This window comes from Filicampus tigris, chromosome 16, assembly GCF_054856515.1.
Source record: "Filicampus tigris isolate MCC_2025a chromosome 16, RoL_Ftig_1.0, whole genome shotgun sequence".
Lineage (NCBI taxonomy): Eukaryota > Metazoa > Chordata > Actinopteri > Syngnathiformes > Syngnathidae > Filicampus > Filicampus tigris.
This window is the reverse complement of record NC_141232.1, coordinates 1021951-1047192: the sequence shown is the minus strand read 5'-3', so window position 1 is coordinate 1047192 and position 25242 is coordinate 1021951. Positions and strand designations below refer to the sequence as shown.

General features: G+C 48.9%; 2 protein-coding genes across 3 annotated transcripts in view; one reads left to right on the top strand and one right to left on the bottom strand.

The window, feature by feature from the left end:
- coro7 (coronin 7) overlaps positions 1–25242 on the bottom strand; it is a 74540-nt gene that overhangs the window by 15621 nt on the left and 33677 nt on the right. The window lies entirely within an intron of this gene.
- vasnb (vasorin b) lies at positions 5243–24679 on the top strand. 2 transcript variants are annotated; one of them, XM_086056125.1, is made up of 3 exons: positions 5243–5469; positions 10248–10331; positions 20796–24679. In XM_086056125.1, exon 3 carries the CDS (start codon positions 20823–20825, stop codon positions 22866–22868), a length of 2046 nt encoding a protein of 681 aa, XP_085912251.1. In that variant the 5' UTR covers positions 5243–5469; positions 10248–10331; positions 20796–20822; the 3' UTR covers positions 22869–24679. The 2 variants fall into 2 exon arrangements, with proteins under 2 accessions (XP_085912251.1, XP_085912252.1); XM_086056126.1 differs by lacking the exon at positions 10248–10331.

The window sequence follows — 25242 nt, the reverse complement described above, 5'->3', positions numbered from 1 at the left end:
ACACGCAAAAATGATGTTCTCAAAGCCGCAGCGGCGATGAGACATGGGCTCCACTTATTAAAATCCAGTGCCATAAGTCACAATCAGCTCCAAAGGATGTCCAAGCATTCCCTTCCTCTGCCCTACGTGGCCTCACCTTTTCCCGTTTGTTTTTTATTTTCTCCATCCAGCGCGGCCTCACTAAATCACTCCTTTTAATGACCCAAATGGGGATCTCTACGGTGAGAAGCACTAAAAACCTTCTCAAGACCCGGCAGATTTACTGGAAGAGAGGAAGAAAAAAAAAAACAAAGTCAAAAAAAGTCAAGACGTAGAAATGAGATTACTATCGTGTTGTAAATCACGACCTGTCTGCGTGTGTGTGTGTGTGCGCCTTCATGCTTTGAAGTCTTTGCCGCTACGTGGGAGAGTTGGAGGACAGAAAGAGAAAGTGGTTGTTAGCGGCAACCGCGGCTTTGGATTTGAAAAGGCCCCGATGAGAGGAGAGCGGCACGACGGAACGGACTCCGGCTCGGGCCGCTTCGTCGCTGGCCGCAGTCGAGCAAACACGCAATTAAGTTCGTCTTTTTCCACTGTCTGTCTGCCTGCCTGCCTGCTATATCTTGATCAGCGGCAAGAAAACTTCCAGCCGTACATATTGTACGCGATACAATTCCATTGTATTGATATAGCGCATTTCACAACAGCTACAGCTGCAACAAAGCACTTTACGTCCAAGGCCTGCTTGCATCCGCGCCACTAAGTCAATCAAAGCGCCCACAAATCCCTAAAATGAGTCCATCTCCAGTCAAAAGATTGTGCGGCCCGCCGCAACGCCTTACAAACAAAGTCTTTTGTGTCATTATCATCAGGCGCACCATCGCATGTGCCGGCTGAGCGCGCCGTCCATAATGCGTGCGCCGCCTTATAAGCCACTCTTGGAATATGTTGCGTATACAAAGTAAGCCTCTGTTTGGTTTAAGAGCGACCTGCTGCGTGGTTGACGCAGAAAGTAAACACACGCGCGCGCACGCACCCACGCACAGGCTCCACCAGGCCACCGGGCTCTGATAGCGCCGACTTGGCAAGATGGACGGGGCGCGCCTTGACACGCAGTCGAGGTCAAAAAGGAGCTGATAAGTGGGAAAAGCATGACTGAGCATCTTGTTCCATTGTTATCACGTTTGGCCTCTTGAAGAAGAAGATTGGAATGGGGAAGGGCGGTTTGACCCCCCCCCCCCCCCCCTCCGCACGCAATAAATGCAAGTACAGCGGAAAGAAAAAGTCTACACACCCCCGTCAAAATGAAAAGTTTTGGGGGGATTTTAAAAGAGAGCAAGACAATCGCTTCAAAACGTTTCCGCCTCTTACCTGAACGCCTCAATTGAATTCAATAAAAAGACGACATTTTTGGAGAGGGGAAGTCAAACTGTGTAAATAATGTGGCCGCACACCTTTTTATAACGGCGGAAGTGGTCGTGGTCAGAATCAACATTGAAACTCATTGTCAATGGGAGTCAGCACACGCACAACAACTCAAGTGTTGGACGGTTGCCTTTAAGGGGTGTGGCCTAGTGACTGACATCAGGAAGACTTTGTTTTGGCCTCCTGTTGCTCCTTGTGAGTCTTCTCCTTTTATTTCACTCTTTGTCCCATTCAAGGAACTGTTACAAGCACTTTGGTGAGAGTGGCTCTCCTTGCCCACATTCGAGGGCATTATTACAGTACCTTGAGAGCTACGTCCACCCCCCCCCCCCAACTTTATTCAAGCGGCGGCATGTCTGAACTTTGTTCATATCCCGAATTTTGGCTCACAACAAACACATGTAAAAAAATGGAGATAAATCAGCCAGGCTAACATTAGCTTGTATGTTTTGTCATTTCTTGCCAACAACGACCAATCTGCCTGACCAAGGAGCGACCTGAAAGGCTTTTACCTCACCCGTATGGAATTCTCTCCGGCACGCTTGCAGCTTGCGTCCACAAAGACTTTTAGGATCATTTCACAGCAATGGAAAACAGACAACCAAGGCTGAACAAACGGGAAAGCAGGCCAGACTGCTCGTTATTGGCCGAGTATTGGTGATCATAAAAGGCGTGCGTGCGCGTGCGCGCGCGCGCGCGGGCGAGCGCGCGGGCTCTCCCGCCCCCTCGTGCAGTTCAGCCCCTCTGCACCCTCTTGCCTTCTTCTATCACTCTTATCAGAGCGGCGTGATAAGCTCAAGTCCATCCCTTTAGCTGAAGAGAGCGCAGACAAACAAGCGCTCCAATGCAAACAGGCCGCGCGCACCAGGGTCAGGCCGACGAGAGCCGGCGGGCTCGCACATTTACTAATGGAAACGCATTTGCGCCGACTTGACGCTATCTCGCTAAACTCGGGATTGGCATGATCCCACATCACCGCTAACAAGAATTCGAGCAAATAGTTCAGACAGCCGCAGTCCAAGTCAAGCTGACTGTTGCGTGGCTAACTTTCGCATTTGACTCGAGCATAAAGTCTGCTGGTAACCAAAACAGCGGCGCCTACAGATGGTAAGAAACCGTCTCAGGCGGAATAGAGTGTGGAGTCTCGCTCTTTGATTTTGAGAAAGTGGAACGTGATGGCGTCTGTCAAAATGAGCTCCTCCTCCCTCCGTGACAAACGCAGCTCGCCTCTGAGTCCAGATGACTGCGCTACTTTCCTAATGAGACGAGACGTTGGCCGCAACTTTATGAACAAGCGATGAAAGGCTCAAGCTGGAGCGCATGGGTGGGAAGAGACGTCTATTTGCATTATGGGCCGCCTCTCGCACTTCTGCTTTGAGAGCACATTTATGATCCCCCGCGCTCTCCCTTTTCCAGCGCTTCCCCATCATCAACAGGTTTTCCCGTGTGCCGTGTTCCCACACGAGGCTTTTCCCCGGCCGCTGAGACGGCAGGATGCGGCCCCCGTCTCACAAAAGGCCACACATGCCGCCCGTCCCGACGCATTTAGGCGTGACGGGAAGACGCCTCACGAGGCGCGTGAGCGCAAACGCCAACTCGTATGCAGATAGGCCAACAAAGTGGCACGCTCGGAGCCAAGAGCGGGGCTTTAAGTGGGCCTCCGTCGGGAAATAATCAACGAGCTTTATTCCCAGGCTCCCCTAAAGCGAGCTACACGCATACCAAGTGCGGCGAGGACCAAGATTGACCTGTGAGAGGGAGCGCGAGGCCACACAGGCCATTTGGACTTTCGACACATGCCAACAAGAAGAAAGAGGAGGACTAGTACTAGTAGCGAGCAAACGAGGCGCATCGGCAAGTAAAAGTAGCAGAAGACGAAGAAGAAAGAGAAGCAGCGGGCAAAGTGTCCGCTTCGTGGTACTCATTGGCTTGAGCGCGAATGCGCTCTCTTTGCCCGTTGCTCACCATGCACACCGCCGCCCTCACTCGGCAGTTGGATAACTTCTGCACTACTTTTGGTCAATCGGTCGTTATTTTCTGGGTCCTAAACAACCGGACTGCACTTTTTTGCAACCTTTCAAACACTCATTTGGCCCAATTATCGGTATGTGCACTCCACGCCATTCAAATATTTGACCGCTGTTGACGCTTCTTGTCCTCCCTCACTTTCTTTTTTCTGTACAGCTTTAAGTGGAATGACTCCAACAGCTTTTAAACACTTAACTGGCTAAACTGAGTCGACGGCCCGCCAGCGCTTTAGTGGCGGCTTCTGGGCCGAACTTGGAAGCCGACGTCCCGGCGCGGAGCTGCGAGCTCAGCGTGATGACGGCGCAAACAGCCGCGCCGCGCCGCGCCGCGCCGCGCCGCGCCGCGCCGCAACACCCCATAAAATTGCGACGCACGCTTCGCTGCGAGCGCCTTTGGCCCTCCTAAGCGCTCCGCTATTGGCAAGCCGGCCAGTAGCTGTTGGCAAAGAGCGCTGCGCGCTCGTCGAGCTCGGCACGAAAAACAACGGAGGATCAGAACCTGCGGCGGTATCAAAACGCTGCTGCAGTTCCTCCAACAACTTCAGATCTAGTAGACGCCTCCCTCAAAGAGATGCCTCACTTTTCCCGGCTGGAAAAAACAGAGAATGAGTGCAGTGGCTCCAAGTTGGCAGAAACGCATAGTATACATTCGAACCGCTTCAACTTATAATGCCGAAGTGGTTCTAATGTGCGCAAGGTATTGCACGTGGACGACGGGTGTGTTTGTCATGGCGGCGCAACTCAAAGTGCTCCTTCCGGGCCAACGGGCGCCGTGGCCCAGCTCTGTTTTGGTCAGCCTTTCCCGCCAAGATGGCCGCTGACGTCGCCGCGCACAAAAATACTCAAGGCGCAGGCCTTGAATTGGGCAACGCGCGGCTCAAAACGACCGACACCGAGTGAGCGCGTTACTGGATGATGTCACTGAAGTCGGCCTCTGACAGGTACTTTACAGCTGGCGCTGCATGGGACATATTGCAGCTGCAGGACAAGCAGAAAAATAGAACTCTGGGCTCAAACCTGTGCTCGAGAAAGAGTTTGGAAGATGTTGTCTTTTAAAGGCTGCTTCACTCTTAAGACAGTTGGGTCAAAAAAAAAAAAAAAAAATGCATCAAAAAGGGATCGACCCCATTCGGTTAAATTTGCATCAACGCTTATTCATTCAAGTCCAAAAGTTAGGACAAATTAATTTGCATGATTTATTTCACGCACAGAATATGACCATGACAAATTGCGTTACATTTCAATATTCATTTTAAAAACATTTTGGAACGATCATTTCTGCTCCACTAAGGAAGACAAACAAGTGCCATAAAATGCATTGATTGTTGCGTTGATGTAATAATGGACTACAAGGGGGGAAAAAATGAAAAAGCTTAAAGCTGGACATGAATACACACACGCACACTCATTTCACACATTTTCCTTAGCTTGTTTTCTATTTATGCAAGAGGTTTTTCATACACTGCACACTAAGGATTTTGCCAGGCAGACGTGCACTCGCTGGACAGGCTACATACGTATATTCTTCAGTTCTAATCTCTGGTGACAGTTTTTGATGATGAATATTGATATGACGTCAGGGTTTGACAAACAGGAGGCCAAAAGGAACGCGCTTCAGGCAGGCGCGTCGTTTAAAAAAAAGGGGGGAAAAAAGAGGGGGAGATGCAAATGCACCGCAAACAATGCGTCAGGAGTCTTGAAAACAGGTCGTGCGAGTGAGTGCAAGTGAGCAGAAGTGCGTTCGGAATGTGCATGCGCTGCAAGGTGAACGAGGCTCCTCCCAGCCGGCAGCCCGCCGGCCCGAAGAACAAATACTGGAGCAAAAGCTTCTTCTGGTGCGCGCACTCGCCACTCGCCACTCGCCACTCGCCACTCGAGCAATGCGCATTCCTCGAACGCGGAGGCAGGCGCAGCACTCGAGCGAACTTTCTGACGACATCTCAACCGCTTCGCACACTTCACACTTGTGGACTTTACCGCTTGGATAGAAGAAAAAAACAACAACAACGACTCAGCAAAACCAAGCCCAAGTTCCGAGGTAAGACTTTTCACACGTTTTGCCCTGCATCGTCCGTGCGTAAAACGGTTGGACGCACTCACGTGAGCACTTTTGGAGCAACAGCCTTCCGATGGCGTCTTTTGCGCCAGTGCTTGTGTTGAGTAGCAAAGGTGCGCGATCGCGGGAGCAACTTAGCGAGGCTGGCTGGCTGCTGGCTGGCTGGCTGGCTGGCTGGCTGGCTGGCTGGCTGGCTGGCTGGCTGGCTGGCTGGCTGGCTGGCTGGCTGGCTGGCTGCTCGCTGGCTGCCGGTGGGCTGCTGGCTCGCTTGCCGCTGCTGGCTCGCTTGCCGCTGCTGGCTCGCTTGCCGCCGCGACGTTTTGCTTATAGGAGTCGGGCTGGGGGAACTTGCGGGAGCTTGGGATCAGGCAATACTTCTAAAAACACCTCCGAGGTTGGAAAAGTTGACCGCATCAAGTCAAGCGTTGCTTTTGAGGCACACTAATATGTGGCACTCTTGATGCGGTTGCTCCAAAGGCAGACGCCGTGTGGAAAGGATTAGTCCCACGCATGCAGGAAGCCCCCGCAATCGCTCAAATGACAATTGGCAATTGATGAGGTCGCTACTGCTGCTGAAACGGCCCCCAAGCTGCATTTACAAGAAGCCGTTTTTGAGTCCCGCAACGGGGGCGGCGGCGGCGGCGGCGGCAGCGACGCGAGAAGAATGCAAGGAGAAAACAGCAGAAGGTGAGCAGCAGTGTGTTGGCCAACACAGACACTGCATGGCCATGTGCGGATGTCAACTTGAACGGCAAAGTGGACTTGACTAAATGGCAAGCATCAATATGAAGAAAAGTGCTCAACAAATCTGATTCTAGAGAATAATAAAGCCTTCAAAAAAAGCCTTTTTTTATGCTACCGAAAGCAACACGTGAAGAGAGAATGAAATAAAGGCCAGCACATATGCGTGCTGTCGATCGCTGGCGTTGAGCCAAAACCTCCTACGTCAGGGTCTCCTGAAAAGTGCGGATTTTGGAGGCTCAAGGATTGCGCCCGCACGGCCTCTGCACGCGAGAACGTGAACAAAAGCAGCACCAATAGTCAGCTCGCTTGTATGTAGCAAAACAACATCGTCTGGACGTAATCACTTAAGAACTAAATAAACATAGTATGCATACGAAATATAAAGCTGCGAGCTTGAACAAAAGCCGTACTGTGGTTAGCAGTGTTGTATGTAGCAAAACAACCAGTGGTTGAAAAGGGGAAAAAAACACACAAAAAAACAGCTGCTACTACACATTGCGGGTTATGCTACATATGCAGATGTGAATCTAAACTTGGCTAAGTGTGCCGCACGCCCTCCTGTGATTTATTGTAGCTATTCAACTCGTTAATTGAGCGCTGAGGATTTGGCAAAATGATGAATAAATTGCTTCATTTGAGCCTATAAACATACCGATTAAACAGCGATCATTTGAGAAGGAAAAAGAAGAACGAACGGCAATGGCACGCTTCACATGCGCCGAAGTAGGAGGAGGAACAAGTCATGTAATTTGGATTGATATCAGATTAATGCAAAAACAGATGTCATACACAGTATATACAATGCTACTCTGTTGTATAAATGATTTTGAATTGATTGCTGTTCACTGAAACAGCGACAGCGACAATCGACTTGGCTTCGACCGGCACTAAACTAACTTGCATGCAATCTAAAAAACAAACCAAACATTTGGGATTACTCATGATTCTTTAACTGTTGAAAACAATTTATGGAAGAAAAAAACAAATAGCTGAAAACCACCCTTTTTTCTGGGTAAGATTGAAATAATAAGAAAAATGGTAAAACTCATCAATTGAGGAAAATAAATAAAAGCTACAATTCAAGTACATTAAAAAAGAAATGAAATCCTAAATCCAATGTCCTATCCTTAGTGATAAACAGTCAAAGACAATTCAAAAATGTATATTACGCTTACCATTATTAGAAAGAAATTGTTGATTTAACACAAATATTTGTGAATGAACACAGAACGAAACAGAAACTTGTTTGGCTTCCTCTTTAATGGCCAGTGTTGCGAAAAAGCCACCGAAGAAGAAAAAACCACAACGTGCTAAAAGCTTAATTGGCGTAAGAAGAGTCTTCTGACCACAAACCCGCAAGCCTTCAGCAGACAGATTAGCATTTTACACGCAGCCCCTCACCCCCACGCCATCCACCCCCCCCAACAAACAGGCAGGGAAAATCACATAATCCTTCTCGGGGGGCAAAACTATCAAGCGGTCCAATAGTGGCACGCAAATGAGCAAGGCCGCCCGCCGCTGGGCCGCGGCAAACCATGCCAAGTGTGCCCGCGCAGCTTCTGCCGAACGACATGTTAACGGCTCGCAGCATTATTAGCGTCACCGCACACGGCCGCACCTTCAGGGGCCCGTGTGGGCATTCGGCGGCTTATCGGGTTGCCACTTGTTGACATTTGTCTGCAAAGAAGAAGAAGCCGGACTGAACGCAATTTGCCAGAAGAAGACGCAGACATGCAGGATGGCACTGCTGATATTTGGGCTTTTATCGGCAATCTGTTCTGTCTTGGCTATGACGTCAAAACGCTAACTGATAACCGCAGTGTCACTTTGACTGATTGTTTGGGGCCTGCCTGAAAATGCCAACATTTCAAAAACCAATCCCATTGTGGAAGTTCGAAATGCTGTAAAGGGTGGAAGGACTCCAAAAGCGTCTTCCCCGCCCCAGATTCAGTTCGGTTGCAGATTGAGTCAGGAGGGGGACAAGCCCTTTTTGGTTCGGCGCAAAAGGCGAAGGCCAGCCCCCGCCCGCCCCGTCGTCCTCCCAAGCTAAATCCGGCTTGCGTATGCGACCAGCAGAAGAAAGATCCACTTCCAGGCCTTGTGTAAATAGACGCAGCCAGGCAACAGTTGCTGCCCTCTCCAATCGCAGCCACGCAAGCTTGTCGTCGCGGAATTAAAAGCATCGTCCGCCTGTTGACGGTTTGATTCCAACGAGGATTCAAGCTTGCTAGGGTTGGACCAATTTACAAAAAAAAAACCCCGACCAAAATCCCCCCCTGAAAGTCCAACACAAACAACGCCAGGCGGGTGAGCGGGGAAAGACGCACGAGGATGAGAGCGCCGGGATGAGAGGGAGGATGCTCGTCCCAGAAAAGTCACCGCAAATTGCAGCGTTTTCAGCGAGGGGCCCCTCACGGAAAGAAAGGGAAAAAGAGCTCTTAATCTAAGGCTGCAATTAACTCGGGGGGGGGGGGGGGAAACCAGACCTTACTAGGCAAAAGCACACACACACACAACCACGGGGAAAAGCACGTATGCAGTTAGAGAAAAGAGAAAACACGTACGATACTTGTACAAAATCATAAAAATACATTCCTCATAAGTCACTAAAATCATTTTTGAGTTAAAAGATGTGAGTGCATCAAGTTGAACCGAATCGCTCCACTGGAAAATATATTGAGATAAGTATCGAATCTTTATAGGAGAGACTGACAAGTTCATTCATACTGTAACATCAAAATCATCCTGGGATCGGATCGCACCCAGTCTTTGTATCGAGATACGCGTCGGATCGTCTTTTATCGTGAGGGGTGGAACACTCACAGCCATCGTGATAGGTTTAAACATCGGATCGTTTTCAACTTGTGAATTCAAACGAAAACAAGAAGTGCTTTCAATCGAAGACAACTCGATTAATCCGTTTTTATGAGACATTTGGCGGCCTCCTGAAAATGTCGGAAGCCCCCAGGCAATCGTCGAATGTCCGCCCCCGCGCGCACAATCGACACGCATCTATTTGACTATTCAACCAAAACTCGAGACAACAGATCAGCCTTTGAGAGCCAGGTCAAATATTTAACCGCTCGCTATCAATAAGTGATTAAAAACCAAGCAGACGAGCGCAACCAGGAACATGAGCGCCAGATAATACCACGGGGGGGGGGCTGCGGCGGGAGTTGGGACTACAACAAAGTCGTATGGGGATTTTCAGCCATCGCTACAGGAAATAAACACACACCATAAGAAATAAACACACACTCGCCTTAAGAGACGGCGAGCTGGAGTCAAGATTTGCATGTGGTTGCCTTTCCGACTTTTTGGCTGCACAGGCACGCCGGCAGCTTTCCAAAGACGCTCAGTGGCAGAGGCGCGGCGAGCCAGTCGCAGAAACGCGCCGCTGCCAGTGCGTGCGGCCCAGGCGCTGACTCAGGGCCGATGCATGCAACGTCAAGCGAGCTCTTTGTCGCCAGCAGGTTGAGTGGGTGGCGCGCGCTCGCTCGCTCGCTCGCTCGCTCGTCCCATACGCCCGATCCACCTGTCCGATTGCGGACTTCCACGCACATGGGAGACGATTGAAAAAAAGAATTGCATTTGAAATGGCAATATGGAGGAAAAACAAATCGAAATTTCAAAATCGTTGATGGGGAAAGGGAGGGGGGCATTTAAGGGAGTCTGCTTTTGGGGTGATGACGCAATGGCTGGAGCGGCGGGTGTTCCGAATGACAACAAAGCGCTCTCAAGGCAACGGAGCGTCCCGCGGCGATGACGGACTAGTGACAAGGCGACGAGTTGGCAGAGCCGGGAGTCGTCGGCCTGCATTCTTCGTTCGCACCTCTGAGCACGCATACACACACGCACACGCAGCTGGAATCCAAGCACCTGACAGTAAAGGGGGGGGCGGGAGGCTAGTTCCTCTTTCACCTGCAGCCAATGTACAATTACATGGAAAGAGGACACATTTCCAAAGAGGAAGATGGTTGCGAAATGGCGTTTATGGATTGCTCGGCTGTTTGTAGGTGACGACCGACGCGCCGAAATCCAGCAAAGTGGAGCGCGGCGGCCGGCGCTGGAGGAGGACGCGTCGCGACTTGAGCGGCTGAGTGAGTGAACAACGAAACGCTCGACTACGGCATCGGGCTCCAGCGTGCGTTCGATATTAGGGCTGGCTGTACCGAACGTTGCTTGGCCAGTGAGCGCAGTCGTCGGACATTTGCTTGCACGCAGGGCTGAGGGAGCTTTCATGCGGACGATTTCAATTCCAGTCATTTTCAGGTGCAGTTTAGTGAGCAATTTCAAACAAAATGCACTTTTTTCCATACACAACATTCAAACAAAAAACGATTTTTTGTGGAACACTACATTTGTGCTTTACATACATGACATTTCCTTTCCTTTTTTGTAGAGCCATCTCAACATTCACGCATAATAATTGTATTTTGGGACACGAAAAATATCAAAATATCGTTTGAGTAATAGAGTAATAGTAATAGATTCATTTCCCACTCGATGAGTCTGCGGCCACTATTTGGACACAAGAAAGCCAAAAGGCCATTTCACACGATCCGCATCAAAAAGAGTCTGTTGGATTTGAAAGTCAGACATTTTGAGCATGGATGTTGACCATTGGCAGTTGCCTCAGCTGGGGTCTGAGTGGCATTTGAAGACGGGCGCACGTATGCGCCCTGCACGGGGCGCCCGGACGCGCACGGCTAACTCTCACTAATTGCTTTCGGGCCTTCCTCCAGCCTGGTTGTGCTCAGTGAGGAGGGGGAGTGGGAGGGGGGCGGGGCCAGCAGAGGCAGGAGAGTGTGTGTGTGTGTGGGGGGGGGGGGGGGGGGGGGGCGGGGTCGTGGTGTTTGTTACTTGTGCTCCTGTGCTGTTGATTTCTGCTGAAAACACACACACGCACACGCGCATTCCTCACGCTGAGGAATGTGTAGCCGGCGCGGCGGCACTACTTTTTAGCCCCCAAAAAATCCGCCGTTTATTTACCACAGACCACATCGATCAAGTTCTATTGCTACCATATCATCGCAAATGTAATACACACATACACCAAAAAAAACGCTAATTCATTACACCTAGAATGAATAACACGGCGCCATCGAAGTCGGCGCTTGCGCCGATTTTCCAGCCAGGCAAAAAGCCTTTCATACTTCAAAGTGTTGGTCATCTTCCCCCTACTCTTCGCGCCACGAGTGCTGCAATACAAAAAGCAACCAGATGAATTTCCAGCCGTCCGTTTCCGACAAAATGTTTACGCCGACTTAACTATTTGGGCCCGCGAATGTCCAAACGACATCCAGCCTTTCAATCTTGAGGCGACAAAATGCCGCACGGCTGCCACGGAGTGACGCAACGGCCAGACTTTTACAACACTTCTCAGACAGTTCAAGCACCCGAGAGAGTCAACGTTTTTGGGCTTTTTTTTCCCCCCTCGAGCCATTTTCAACATTTGAAATGTGTGTAAAAATAACCGGCGAGGTGGGGACACACCGGTCGTATCGATTTGTGAAAAAAATATTCAATTGTCCATATTTGGACACGCGAGGTTGTAGTCCAGGTGGCCATCAGCATTGTGGAATGCGTGGCACGAGCCAAAGGCAACAACGGAAAAGTTAGCTGTTCGTGAACAACACGTCCGCTCCGAGGCAAATGAGGAGGAACAAACAAAGGCGCACCCGAACACAAGTCAACACCGCTGAGCACTTTTTGACAGGTCAGCACACGAAGGCACAATGACGTGCTAGAGCCCATTACAAGCAAACACGCTTTCTTCCCACAAATCGCGACAACACAAAAGCCTCATTGGTTGGCGTCAACTTTTTCAGCCAATGAAAGTGACATTTCCAAACGGACTTTTGGCCGGCCCTGTCAAATCAATGCGGCGCCCGACGGAATCCATTCAAGGAACAAATTCATGCAAAGCGTCACGAGAAGTCTCGACCTTCAACCCGCTCATGCTAACGCGTGTGTCAAAGCGTGACATCAATTTGGAGCCAAGCGCAACTAACGGACACTTCCGAGTATCGGGATATGATGCAAGCCTTTCGCTTCATGCTCAGCTCTTGTTCAAGTATTGGGCAAGTCTGAAGGCGTTAACATTTGCAACATTTCACCGCACGTCGAAAGCCCTTTGCCACTTTGAGCGGTAGTCCAAAATGTTCGGGCCAAACGGGGACGTCGAGGGTTCCGACAGCTAGTCGATGACGGATGTCTTCACGCGCTCCACGGCGACGCTGGCACAAGAGTGCCATGCCTTGTGTTGACTTACACCGTCCTCCTGTCACATAGCTGACAAATCGGTTCACCCGTCAACTGACTTCAACCTAACGACTGAAAAGTGGCGCTAAGGCTCCTATTTGGGGAATTTCCCGCCATTTCCCTGGCGCGGTATCAACTTCTTTGACAATAAATCCCTACGTGACGTTCCGCTGATCTCATTTCACGTTGGTCTCGTGTCGGGAGGAACGCACCCGCCGAGGGCGGAAGGACTTGAAAAATCACAAACGGTTGCTTTTGGAAACGCAAGCGGGCAGAGAAGGGCCCTGAAAAACAGGTCGTGCCGCACACTTTAAGTAGCATATCTCGTCATATCTCTCTCTCTGGTTATTAATAGTAGTCGCCACTTTGCACAATAGGAATCATTACAACAACTATGAATAATCCAGAAAAAAAAAAAAATCCACGTCACGCTCTGTCACACATGTAAATGTGTCCAACAACCACTTTAGCGCAATTACCCCTTGCCAGTTATTCACAATTATGGGCACCTTTCTTAGATGAACAGAATGAGAATCATCCAGAGTTGGTACCTTGTGCAAAAGAAACAAACAGAACAACTAGAAATAATTTGCAATGCCCGTAAAGAAAGGGGGAACCCCCCCCCCCCAAAAAGCCAAGTGAATGTGTCAGTTTACAGTGGCACAGTGCTGCTTTCATTCTGCAGCCGAGTGTCGTGTTGATTCAGAGGCAAGTGCTCAGACATAACAGATTGTTGAGACGTGACAAACGCGCCAACAGTAGCCACAGTGTCCCGCACCCCGGTCCAAGTCAAAGGTGAGCTTTGGGCCGGGGCGCCAAGCAAAGCGTCGGCCTCTCAAGGCTCCTGGAGAGCCAGTAACCCTGCAACCGTACTTTGTTTTGCAGAGGATAAATCATACATGCTTGTGAGTTTTGTTATATTGTCAGTCAACATGGGCCCAAAGAGTTATGAGACTGCTTGTGGCGTTTTGCGCCGTGCGTTAGCATGAAAATTAGCAGACGGCAAATTTGTGCGCTTGCTTGCTTGTTTAGTACATTTCAACTAGGAGAGACCTTTAACAGCTCAAAGGCCTCTTTCTCTTCAAGAACGGTTAACTATCTATCTGTCACTCGTATCTTAAGGCGCCGCTGAAATTCCCTTTCAAAAACGTTTTCCTCCACCTTCTGCTCTGTGTCAAGGTGCGACTTGCGGACAGATCATGGTGAAGCATTTCAAAGTGTCCTTCAATCCTTGTGCATGCGGGCGGCCCGGGGGGCGCGAACGATTGGACACACCTGCTGTAGGCGCCCGGGAGGGCAAACAGAGAGCTACAAGACAAATTTGCCGCAGTACGCGCCGCGGGGCATGTACGCATGTGACTGTGTTGATCTGGCGCGGGAGCGTCGGCCCGTCAGTCCGCCGGTCCTGCCGTCAGTCAATGTGCCGGCGTGTGGCGCCTGACACGCCCCGGCTGCGTGGCGCTCAGCTCAGGTTTCACAAGACGACAAAAAGGGACGCGTGGTGTCGATGGCTCGCATGGCAGCAATCGTGCTACGCCGCTTCAATTTAGGAACACAGAGATTATTGATCTGATTCTTTTGAAAGGCCTTGTTAGCGCATGTCTTTACTGTTCAACGATATTTATGGACAGACATTTTCATCTGGTGGTGGGGTATGTTTATCTAAAGCAGGGGACACGCAGCAATCTTTCTTGAAATTTGAGACACTGCCCTCATGAAGTGGTGTGCGGCATACTTTTGATAGTAGTAGAAGAAGAAATAGAAGAAGCTAGGCTAACTGCTAACTTGCAAACTCTTCCTGTCATTTGCATTGTGGTGACTGACTCACTCTTAAAGGGGAAGTTCTACAAAGATTCAAAAACAGTTCGGTGCTGACCACACACACACACACACACACACACACGACTTTGCGATGTCAATATTGAACCGATTCAAGCTTCACAATTGTCGGCACCCAGCCAATCGGGGAGGTAAAAGCACTCTCAAACAACGCTCAACGCAGGTTAGACGGTAGCTCAGGATAAGACATCTCACCATCGGGCCGTTGCTGAAGGGAGAAATTCTCAAATTAGTGGAGATTGCAGCTCCCAAGCAGAGGCTGCGCCATGAAGCCACTGCTTCTAGGTGGCTTCCCTGCATGGGCTCATTTGCTTTACATCCTGCCAAGCGCCCAAAGAGGATGCTGCGACAGGACTAAGAAAGAGATGAAAGCCAATGTTGTCTGTGGTGGACTTTCATGTCTGCGTAACACGAGAACCCCACCGTGGAGATCTCAGACAAGATATACCCAATAAGACAGAAGGCCTATGACCTCAATTGTGGTCCGTCTCAGGGCGGGGTGCGATGATGAAAGACGTCGCCCGCCGGACGCAAACAAGAGGACGGTGACCACCGGAGCCACTTTTGTGCCGTGCCGTGCCTTTAGCGGAGACTAGATCGGGTCTAGTGGTATTTCCTCCAGACTCAGTCCAAAGGGTTTTGGATTTCCCCAACACGTGTTGCCGAGAACGACAACAAGAGCGAGCTTCAGGTGCCAGGCGTGCGTGTAACCTGATCTGTGAGAGTGTGTGCGCGATGTCAAACAAGACTTGTTGTCTCTGTTGTGTGGGGTCACGGAACACAAAGTCATGATGCAAGCTCTAATCTGAGCCTGATCTTTAACCTCAAGGCGTCCCCCTGACCCGCAAATCCCCAAGACCCCCGCATGTCTTCACGCATCAATGAGCTTTGTTGTCGTAACGATAGCTGATGAAATGAAAAAGGTTGACGTCCGTCACTCCCCAAATTTAGCATGCTGACTGTACATCTTCTGTTGAAGGATGTAGAAAACTATGAATGATCACGCTAACCCGTTCACATTGCAGAGTGCGGAAAACTTCTAAAGTTAGACAAAAAAGACACACCCATTGACTTCATCGAGCATCTATTTGATGTCCCACCGGGTCATCGCGAGGCGCTAGCCACCAGCTAGCTGCTGAGCTAACAGGCTTGGGCCGACCGACTAACAACAACAAAGTAACGCGCAACTATCACCAACAATGCTGACAACAGCGCTCAAGTTCTTGTATGTGGGGTACTCATGCCAGTTAGTCATCACTGGGTGCCGTTTTAGGCCCCACACCCCCAAAAAAAACGGAAATGGGCGAAAACAGTTTCAACAGCATTTGCATTTGTGAGTGTTAAGATAAATGTAGGATCCAAAAAGGTATTTTCAATGACTTGCAACTGAAAAACCTTGTTGCACGTTTGACTAATCTTAAGCGCACAGATAACAGCACTTCTAATTCTCATGAAACAATTAGTCAGATGCAGGGAACTTGATTCACTCCCGCAGTTTGTAAAAGCACAAGTATTAGTACAACCACTGCGTTGGCTTGCATCCCATTGTCCTGGCGTAAGCAATTAAGCAGCCCAAAAATGAAATCTTCACATAAAGGACTGCTTCCGTTTGGGTTGGGCTAAATGAAGGCCAATGAAGAGGCCGTCGAGTGTTTGCAGCGCTCGTGCAAGTCTCGATGCTTTACAACCTCCAATAAAAAATAACTTTCAACACTGTCCTTAGCTAATCAAATGTCGTCCTAACCACAAACGATGCCGTTAAAAGAAGACACGCTAAGAACAAGTCAGTGATGATGATTACAATGCGCGTTTGTTGATGAATGTTGGTAATAAATTGACAGCCAAAGCATCGTGACAACTGCTGTGGTTTCTGCTCGACTATCGAAAGGCACGCGAAAGCTGTCGTCACATTTCATCCGTCACGCTAAAAAAAAGAAAAAAAAGGCAATATATATCCCAGATCAACATCGAGGACGAAAGCTCTTGGCTGAACATAATCAACTGTTAGACCAAAGATTTCTTCTATTTTTTTTTTTTTTTTCATTGCTGTTAGGTCATACAGGTACAACCGGTGATGGATCAGAATCTGAAGAATGCGACGGCTCCCGTCACCAGCGCGTACTTGGCAGTCCTTCATTAACATAGCAGACATATTCAGACTCAACCTTGTGTGGCATGTGTGGGCCGTAGGTACACCTGGACGGGTGTTTTGCAAGAGACTCTCGTCGTAATCTTTATTCATCCTCCCCAAATCTCGCTCGTCCGCCCCACAACCTCTCCCGACCCCTTTGTCATGTTGACGCGTAACCCCACCGGATTATGGATAACAAGGTCCAGCTGTGGTCGCGGACGGTGCTGACAGTGGAGAAGGGGATGGGAAAAATGGGGGAGTCGTGGAAAAGTATGAGAAGGAGAGTCAGGGGGCGGGGCTCTCATCATTTTGACCAATTGTCTGCATTTGGGCTGATGACAAGTGCGTACGTCACATTTGGGTTTTCTTTTCAGGAACAATAAAAACGGTCCGAGGTCCGAGTTAGCAGAAGCGTTGAGCTAGCGACTGGTGACTTAACAACTCGTGGGAGTTTCTGCTCGTCTCTGACGCAGAAAGTGACTTTGATGATGAGCTGAAATGGTGTTTTGAAGGACAATTATGAAAGACAACTTTATTGGTTGTACACGCGGGAGAAAAGCAAGACTCTCACTATGTGAAAGAGTCCAAATTTTATCCACAATGTCATTGGACGGTGGTCGTCCCTTGTCACTTTCCGAAGGGTGTCTGCTTCTGCGATGTGTCAACTTTTTGATGGACAGCTTATACATGAGGGTACAACTCCTGCACCCAAGTAGCTTCTTTCCAGCGTTAGCGAGATAAAGCCGAGGCTTCAACGTGGGGGTGTGATTACGCTCGGCGACTGAACTCAAGGAACCGTAACACTGCAGGTTATGCCTGAACGCACATGGCCAAAGCAATATTCCTTTGCCACTTGAAATCCCCCAAGGAGAAGAAGCCCCTTTAATGGGCGCCTGCCCTGGGCCGTGTGCAGTCTTATCCCCTGACTGCGACTTGGCCCGGTGCCCTCTTGCAGTCTCTCGTCCGGCCGGCAGATTATGCAAGTGCACGGCGACCTGTAACTCCTCCGCGCGCACACACACACACACACGGACATTTCCTAACCCCTGATGTGGCAGCGCTCAAGATAAGGACTCTTGACGCTGGGCCCGGAGGGACTTAATTGAAGCCCACTCCGACCCCCACGCCGTGGCCTCACAGACTCCTCCTTCAGTCCAACTTGCTTTGACCTCCAGCGTTTTTCACTTCTCCTCATTGCTTGCTTTTTCTTGTTACCTCTGCCGAGGCGGCTTCGTTGCCGTTTGTTTTTATTGCATACCAAAACGATTACAACGACCGATTTCACAAGCGGTGAGTTGATTTACTCGAGTGCAGATGGGGGAAGTGCATTATTTGTTTTGGGGGAATAATAAACAATATTACAATTTATTTCAAGGGAACCTGGGAAGCAAAACCCAAACCCAAATCCTGACAAGTGTGGCAAAATGCAACAAAACAAACTTGCAGCACACAATCACTATGAATCACTGTTAAACACGGCGTCATATCGCGTTAAGGACCCTGGTTAACAACCTTTGGTAACAGACTCCTGATGTGCCTCTAGCTGCTGTTTTGGTTAGCAACACGAACTGAGACAATCACAGCTATGACCGTTTTTTCTTTTTTTAGATGTGCTAGCCAGTATCACAAAGTCAACGCATTCTTCGTGAATACAAGCCTTACATCCAGACTGGAGCAAAAATAAAAACACAGATGTAAGAACAATCGTTAAAGACATCTGTTTTTTTTTTTTTTTTTTTTAGCTGTCAGTCATACTCGAGCAGCCCCGTCCTCTCATAAATCCGTCATCTTGAAAAGTTCTTGTTGATCCCCACATGCCAAGCTTGTGACACAGACAATTGCGCTTCTTTAAGCTCAGCTGCCGGCAGTCTGAGGAATGTCTCAACAAGCGTGCAAGGGGGAAAAGAAATTACGAGTCAGAAGGAGGGAAGGATGACCAGCTTTCTTCACCCCCCCCCCCCCAATTTCCCCACCAGCCCCCCATTTGGCTCGCTAAGCAGTCCACTTACTTCTTCCAGACACTTGTGTTAAAACCACAGTCAGTAAGCACCGCAGGTCCACGCCGTTGTCTCTTATCTTTTTACACACTGACTGACAAAAACCTGAACAAATCACTCAAATCCGAACAGAAACGAGAAGAGAGGAATCCGAAGTGTCAAGCCAGGTTTATCTGGGATCAGAAGCTAATCACTGAACCGCATCCCATCCAGTTTCTTTGGAATGAGGCCCACTTCAAGATTGTGGACTGAACGCTCTTGTCGATTCCAGTGCCGCACGCCACATACACATACTGTCTTTTCCACTAACACGCAACAAGGTTGCAAGTGGTTACTGCGCAAACAAGCCGTGGACAGTTAAGCCCTGGCCAAAAAGTGCTCTTGTATTGCTTGATTTATAGACGCAAACATGTGAGCACGATGCCAATTTGGGCACGTACACACATGCGCTGAAAAGTCAATTCAACGCGGGCCAAAACACAACCGCAAACACTCTCCTGTTTGTCTTTGTCTTAATTCTTTTGTTTTGCCCAACATCGCTGCCAATTTCTTTTCCAAACTCAACTCGTGTCACGGTGAAACATCATCACCGTGATGATTTTCCGAGGAATCCATAGCCATGTTTTTCTTTTGAGATTGGATACATTGACCAAATCTCCTCATTTACCTTTTACATACAAGAACACGGATGTTGTCTCGAGGTGATGAAGATGTGGTTGTGAAGGATTCTCCAGAGATGGTTCAACAGGGTTCAACTTTTTATACATTTCATCGATCAATATTTGACATATCGGCGAGCAGGTCAAGTCCCAGGCATCAAGTGGGGTCAAGTATCTGGCGTCAGGCGACGTAGAACAACATTTTGACGCCGTCTGAAGGAATTATCCTGATGAGAAGGCTGACGTGTTGGCAACGGGGTTCGAGCGCAAGTCGGGATTACTTTGACTCGGCACACAAGAGAAGGAAAAATAAGAGATGCGGGAATCTTTCCGAAGGGGGCTACAGTTTCAAGGAGGGCAGCGGGAAAGAAAGTATGCGGCACGAGAACAAAAATAAATGCCATGTGGCTGAGACGATACAGGCCCTTTTTCGACATCGCTCTCCCAAATGTGAAGCCCTCCTTTGAGGCTGGACACTTTGAAATAAAGGCACACGACATTGTTCATCCGGCGTGTTTACTCTGCAGAGGTATGAGATGCATGAAAAGGGCTTATTGGATGTATATGGTGCAAGAACAGAACATTCCATGTGCGTTTGTGTGTGGTCTATAAAAACGTTCGACATACTTGGCTCTTCATTCAGGTATGAGTAGTGCAGGGACTCAAACAACTCCACCAGTAAAGTCCCTCAAGTACGCACAGCGTTCAGCATGAGGAAATGGGAGATTTGACCCCTCAGCAAGCCTGACGTGAAAAGACACTGCAGCATTTGTCGTGCGCCTGAGACAATGAGACTATTGTACCTGGCGGAGGTGGAAAGACACACACACGAAAATGTGTTTTCAGGTTACTCTGTGCAAGTAAAAAAGAAAAAAAACTGATCAGATAAAAAGCTGTCAAAGGATGTCGACAGATTGAAATGAGGCTTGTTCCAGCCCCTCTCCCACTCACTCCCAAGTCTCTTGAGGCAATAAGAAACTGTCACACAAACTCGTATTTTTCTCCTCATTCCTCTTTACCTCACCTTTCCATCATCTTTTCACCCTGCAACACACACACACACACACTTTTTTTTAAGCTCCTTCCAGTCTAGCGTTCACATTCTAATGGAGAATTTGTTTTGCAAGTCTTGGATTTAGGTAACATATCACCCGGTTGATGTGAAGGTTGTTCAGCAACATATGAAAGAAGACTCCTGTCATTCATTGTCGTGACATGAGGCGTCGTGTTTCTCTTACATGGTCGCAATCTGTGGGTGTGCATAACCAGGAAATTGAGAGCAAAATGGACCTGGCCAAGTCTGTCGCACACATCTTTGTAATAACAATGCCTTACCAGAAATATGTGGCGCGACGTCAACATTTTCTTGAGTAAATTAGCACCCCCGCTGACGTGAAGGCTAAAAGCGCTCTTGTGACAAAAAGCCTTTGATCGTAGGCTAGGCATAATTGAATGTGTCTCAGTAATGTGGCTGTACAAAGTGTTAGAAAACTATACACCGAATCAATCGGTGTTGCACTTCTAGTCTGTCGCATGCATTTGCAACTCATCTCATTTAGATTTCACTAGTAGGGAAAAAGAGTATCGAGTAATCTGTGCACGGATGTTTTCTTCCATCCATCCAGCTTCCTACGACAGGTAATTGATGCTATTTCTGCTCTTTTTTTGTTTCAGGTTGAGCCGTGGAGAAGAGTCTGCAAGATGAAGGTCTTTCTCACTCCGCTGATGCCTCTCGTGCTCGTCCTCATAGTTCCCGATGGCATCGTGTCCAGTGAATGCCCAAAGGACTGCTCCTGTTCCACGCCGGAATCCATCTTATGTTTCCAGAGACGTTCCGCCACCTTTCCTCAGGGAGTGCCGCCCTCCACAAGGAGCCTCTACCTTTTTGCCAATGGCATCGAGGGCTTGTCCGGCGGAGACTTTGATGGTCTCGAGAACTTGGAAATGCTTGACCTCAGCCAAAACAAACTGACAGAACTTTCTGACGGAGCCTTCCTGCCGCTGACCTCTTTGAAAAACCTGGACTTGTCTTCCAACCAAATCACGCACATTTCAGAGCAATGCTTCCAAGATATGGTACTGCTTGAGCGTCTCTACTTGTATAGCAACCATATCAAGACCATCCACCCCGCCGCCTTTAATGGCTTGGAGAACCTGCTGGAGCTCAAACTGCAGGGCAACAGGTTGACGTCTTTGCCCGTTCTCGCAATGCCACGATTGCTGCTGCTGGATCTTCGTTTTAATGTCATACCTACATTGGGCCCCTCAGACCTCCAAACCCCAAATCTCGAGTCCCTCAAATTAGGTGGTGTGGGACTAACTGATCTGAATTCGGAGCTCATCGGTAGTCTGAAGAACCTCCATGAGCTGGATGTCTCTAGAAACCAACTGGAGGTTTTGCCGCCGATCCTCAAAGAAATCCGTGGGCTGATTTTCCTCAGCCTGGCTGGCAACCCGATGGGTCCTCTTCATTTTCAGGACCTGAAGAACCTAGAAGAACTGAAGGAGTTGGACATTAGCAGCCTCAGTCTGCAAGGGCTCCCGGAGGAGATTGCACAGCTATTCCCCCACCTTAGAAAGCTGACTGTGGCAGAAAACCCCTTCAACTGCCTTTGTACCTTAGCCTGGCTCCCGAGCTGGCTGCGAGCACAAAGCATTACCCTGGAGAGAACAGAGGAGACGCGCTGCCATTTTCCTCCAATCAATGCTGGCAAGGTAGTGGAGAGGCTGGAGCACCGGGATTTTGGCTGCCCTACCACAACTACCCAAACTACGACAGCAGTGAAAACTACAACCGCCGTTCCCGTCACGACCTTCGAGAGTGCTACGACATCTGTTCCAATGCCCGAGGCTAATGACGACGATGCAAACAAATACGCCGACTACCCCTTTCCGCCTGTGCCTGCGTCCCCAAGCAGCAGCAGCAGCAGCATAGATTCCGATGAAGAACAGCACTTCTGCCCCTCTCACACCTGCCTCAATGGCGGCACTTGTTTTCTGGACCAGTACGGTCAAGTCCAGTGTACCTGTCCACGTGGAACTGCTGGATTTTATTGTGAGGCAAAAAACACCGATGCCTCCTCACCCCCCGAACCTTTACCAGTGACGACGGTCACCCCGAATGCGCCAGACATCAGTTCGCGTCAGGCGACTTCCACGTCAATCCTGCTGGATCTTCATCGCTACATTCAAATGCGACCGTACATCCGCGGCATCCGTCTGACCTACCGCAACCTCTCCGGGCCGGACCGCAGGCCAATGCAACTCAGCCTGCCCGCCTCGTATCCGGAATACAGACTCAGAGGCCTGAACCCCAACTCCACTTACACCATTTGCGCCAGTCCGCTGGGGGCCCCAAACGGCATCGACAGCGTATGCACTCAGGCGCATACAGCCGATGAAAAAAATGCCAGCGTCGCCGGAGCGCAAATAGTGAACAAGAAGATGAGCACCATGCTGGTGCCTGCGATGGCCATCCTGCTCCTGCTGGTGCTGATAGCAACAGCCGTGGGAGTGGTTTGCTTTGTCCGCAAGAAGAGGGCTAAAGGCCACCTGGACCTCGACTGCGAGCCCTCTCAGCTCGAGCTGGATGGCGTCAAGGACAACGGGGCGCTGCCTCAAAAACAGGCGGAACTCATGATCCCCGAACCCGCTGTTCAAAATGGCAACCTGGAATATGAAGTGCTGCTACTGCAGGACCACTGTATATCAAGTAAAAACCTAGCACACAAGCCTTCATACTTTTGACATCGGGCTCAGGCTAAATAAGGATTTCCCCACCCAGCTCTGTCTGGCCCCCACTCACTAATAAAGACTGTAGGCGCCTGTCGCTGTATGACAAGACGACAGAATGACAGTCATTGATCATTGTGGGAAACGGTTAACCATCCAATCGACCGTGTTTGGACTTTTCACTCCATGTATGTGACATTAAGTTGACATTGCTAGATTGGCAACTGCTCCTGTGCTCTCGGCAGCAGGTGGAAGGCCAAGTGATGCTGAGAGAGATGCTGGATTTTCATTGGTCGGTTCATTCGGGAGTCGAAATGCACTAAATTGCTGTAATGCCACATTTGTTTCCATAGCCCACTGTCGGCTGTAGCTTGCTGCTCCTCAGTACTTTCCCAAAGGGATTTGAGCCTGGCGTCTAGGAGCCAGCGGCGTTGCGCCCATAAGATTGAGGATGGTTTCACTGCTTTACTGTCAACAAAAGACGTGTTTCAACTTTGTCTGCCGCGCTCTCCAAAACCCCTCACGATGACTTTAGCAATACTGCGCTGAGGACTGTTCGCATGGGCAGATTCGTGTAGCGCGAATCTACAAAGCCGACGTGCTGGATAGCCTACTCGTTTGGCACGAAAACAAATGCTGATTTTTTGTATACATGTTTTATACGTCTTTTTGTATAGTTCTTTTCTCCTATCGAGCAACATTGTGACTGCTAACAGCCTTTTGACACCTACAGTACAGTACATGGTCACCTCTTGTGACTAATGGACAAAGTGACAGATTTCAATCTTTGAAGATTAGAAATCGTTTGGTACCAGCACGGTCAATCAAAGAGCTTTTTGGCCCCCAGGGTGTCAGACAGTCTAAGTAGATGCGAGTCTGCAAATACTCAAGACTAACTAAATCCCCTTTTGCAACATTTGGAAGCATGGGCCGTCACCAAAGGGGGAAGTAATCGGGATTAGGAGCAGGTACAAGAAAGCAGTTGACTGAACCTTCTGTTTTAGCTGCAGCTTAGTGCTTGCCTCAGTTACATGAAACGCACATTTGATTTACAAAATTAAAAAAAAAAAACCCTCACAGTGACTATTTATTATTTATTCTCCCTATAAGGGAAATGCGGTGTATGCCCTTCAATTACTGTTCATGTACAATCAGATCGGTGCGGTAGAATTTGTGCACTTTGCGAAAACGAGGCATCATGCTGGGAATCATTTTACACCTAATGTGAATTAATAAGCAGAATGTCGTTTAGAGGAATAGCGAGACTTGCAAAACGGGGATTTGAACATGTAGAGTGGAAGCAAGAACTCACCGTGAGTGTGATGATGAGTTTATGCGGGTTTCTGTGCAGGGGGATCTGTCCATCTGTCAACATCAGTGCTTGTGAAGCGTCATGTTGAGACTTGCGCTACTAGCCAGCCGCCCTTTCCACGAGCCCCCATGTCTCGAGTTCATTACATCCCAGACTCCTCTATCAACACATCTGCCAATGTCTGTTACCGGCAGTATTTTCAGTGTTTAGTCAGCGGTGCCACACAAAGAACGTATTGACGCTCCATCCAAAACAAGAAGAAGAAGAAGAAGCAGCAGCGATTTAACTGGAATATATTTCTGTAAAACAGAATTCGTTGAAAATACATATTTTCGATGTGATTGTAAATGATGTTTTCCCTGTTTATTTGGGGAAGTGCCTTGTTAATACTGTTGTTGGTTTTTTTATTATTATTATGTGAACTCATTTGTACAAGTAGAACAAAAGTGATATTAAATGAACATGTAAAAAAAAAATGGGCCTGTTGCGGTTTTGCTGTTGAGCTGGACATAAACGATCCTCACTAAGAAGAAAACGACGTTTTCCGACCATCGCTGGACTCCAAATGCTTAACGCTAATGCTAAAATACAACAATAATGCTGACTGTCGAAAATGAATCAAGACGACGACGTTTTAAGCAGTCCGCGGACTCGGAATGCTAACGCTAAAAACAACGTTACGGCACTGTCCCTTTCAATCGTTCAAATCAACATTTCAGCACTCCGTGGACCCGGGAATGCTGACGCTAAAAATATCGACTGACAATGAAAAAAACAAAAAACAGTCGATTCGAAATGAGAATATTTACGAGCAGCTTCAGTGTGCGAACAAGACGTTGAAGCTCCCGATTGGTGGAAAGCAGATTCAACCTTTGCAAATGACTCACGGCGTTGCGCTTTTGTGAGCCCGTTTTATAAACCGACACTATACACAGGCTGCCCACCCGTATGTTTTATGACTGGGCTGCTGGTAGGGAATCAAAACAGCATGCACGCACACCTACAAGCAAACACACAAATAAACTGGCTAAGTACCTGGACCCATAAAACCGGCCCCACTGAGTCTATTTGCTCATT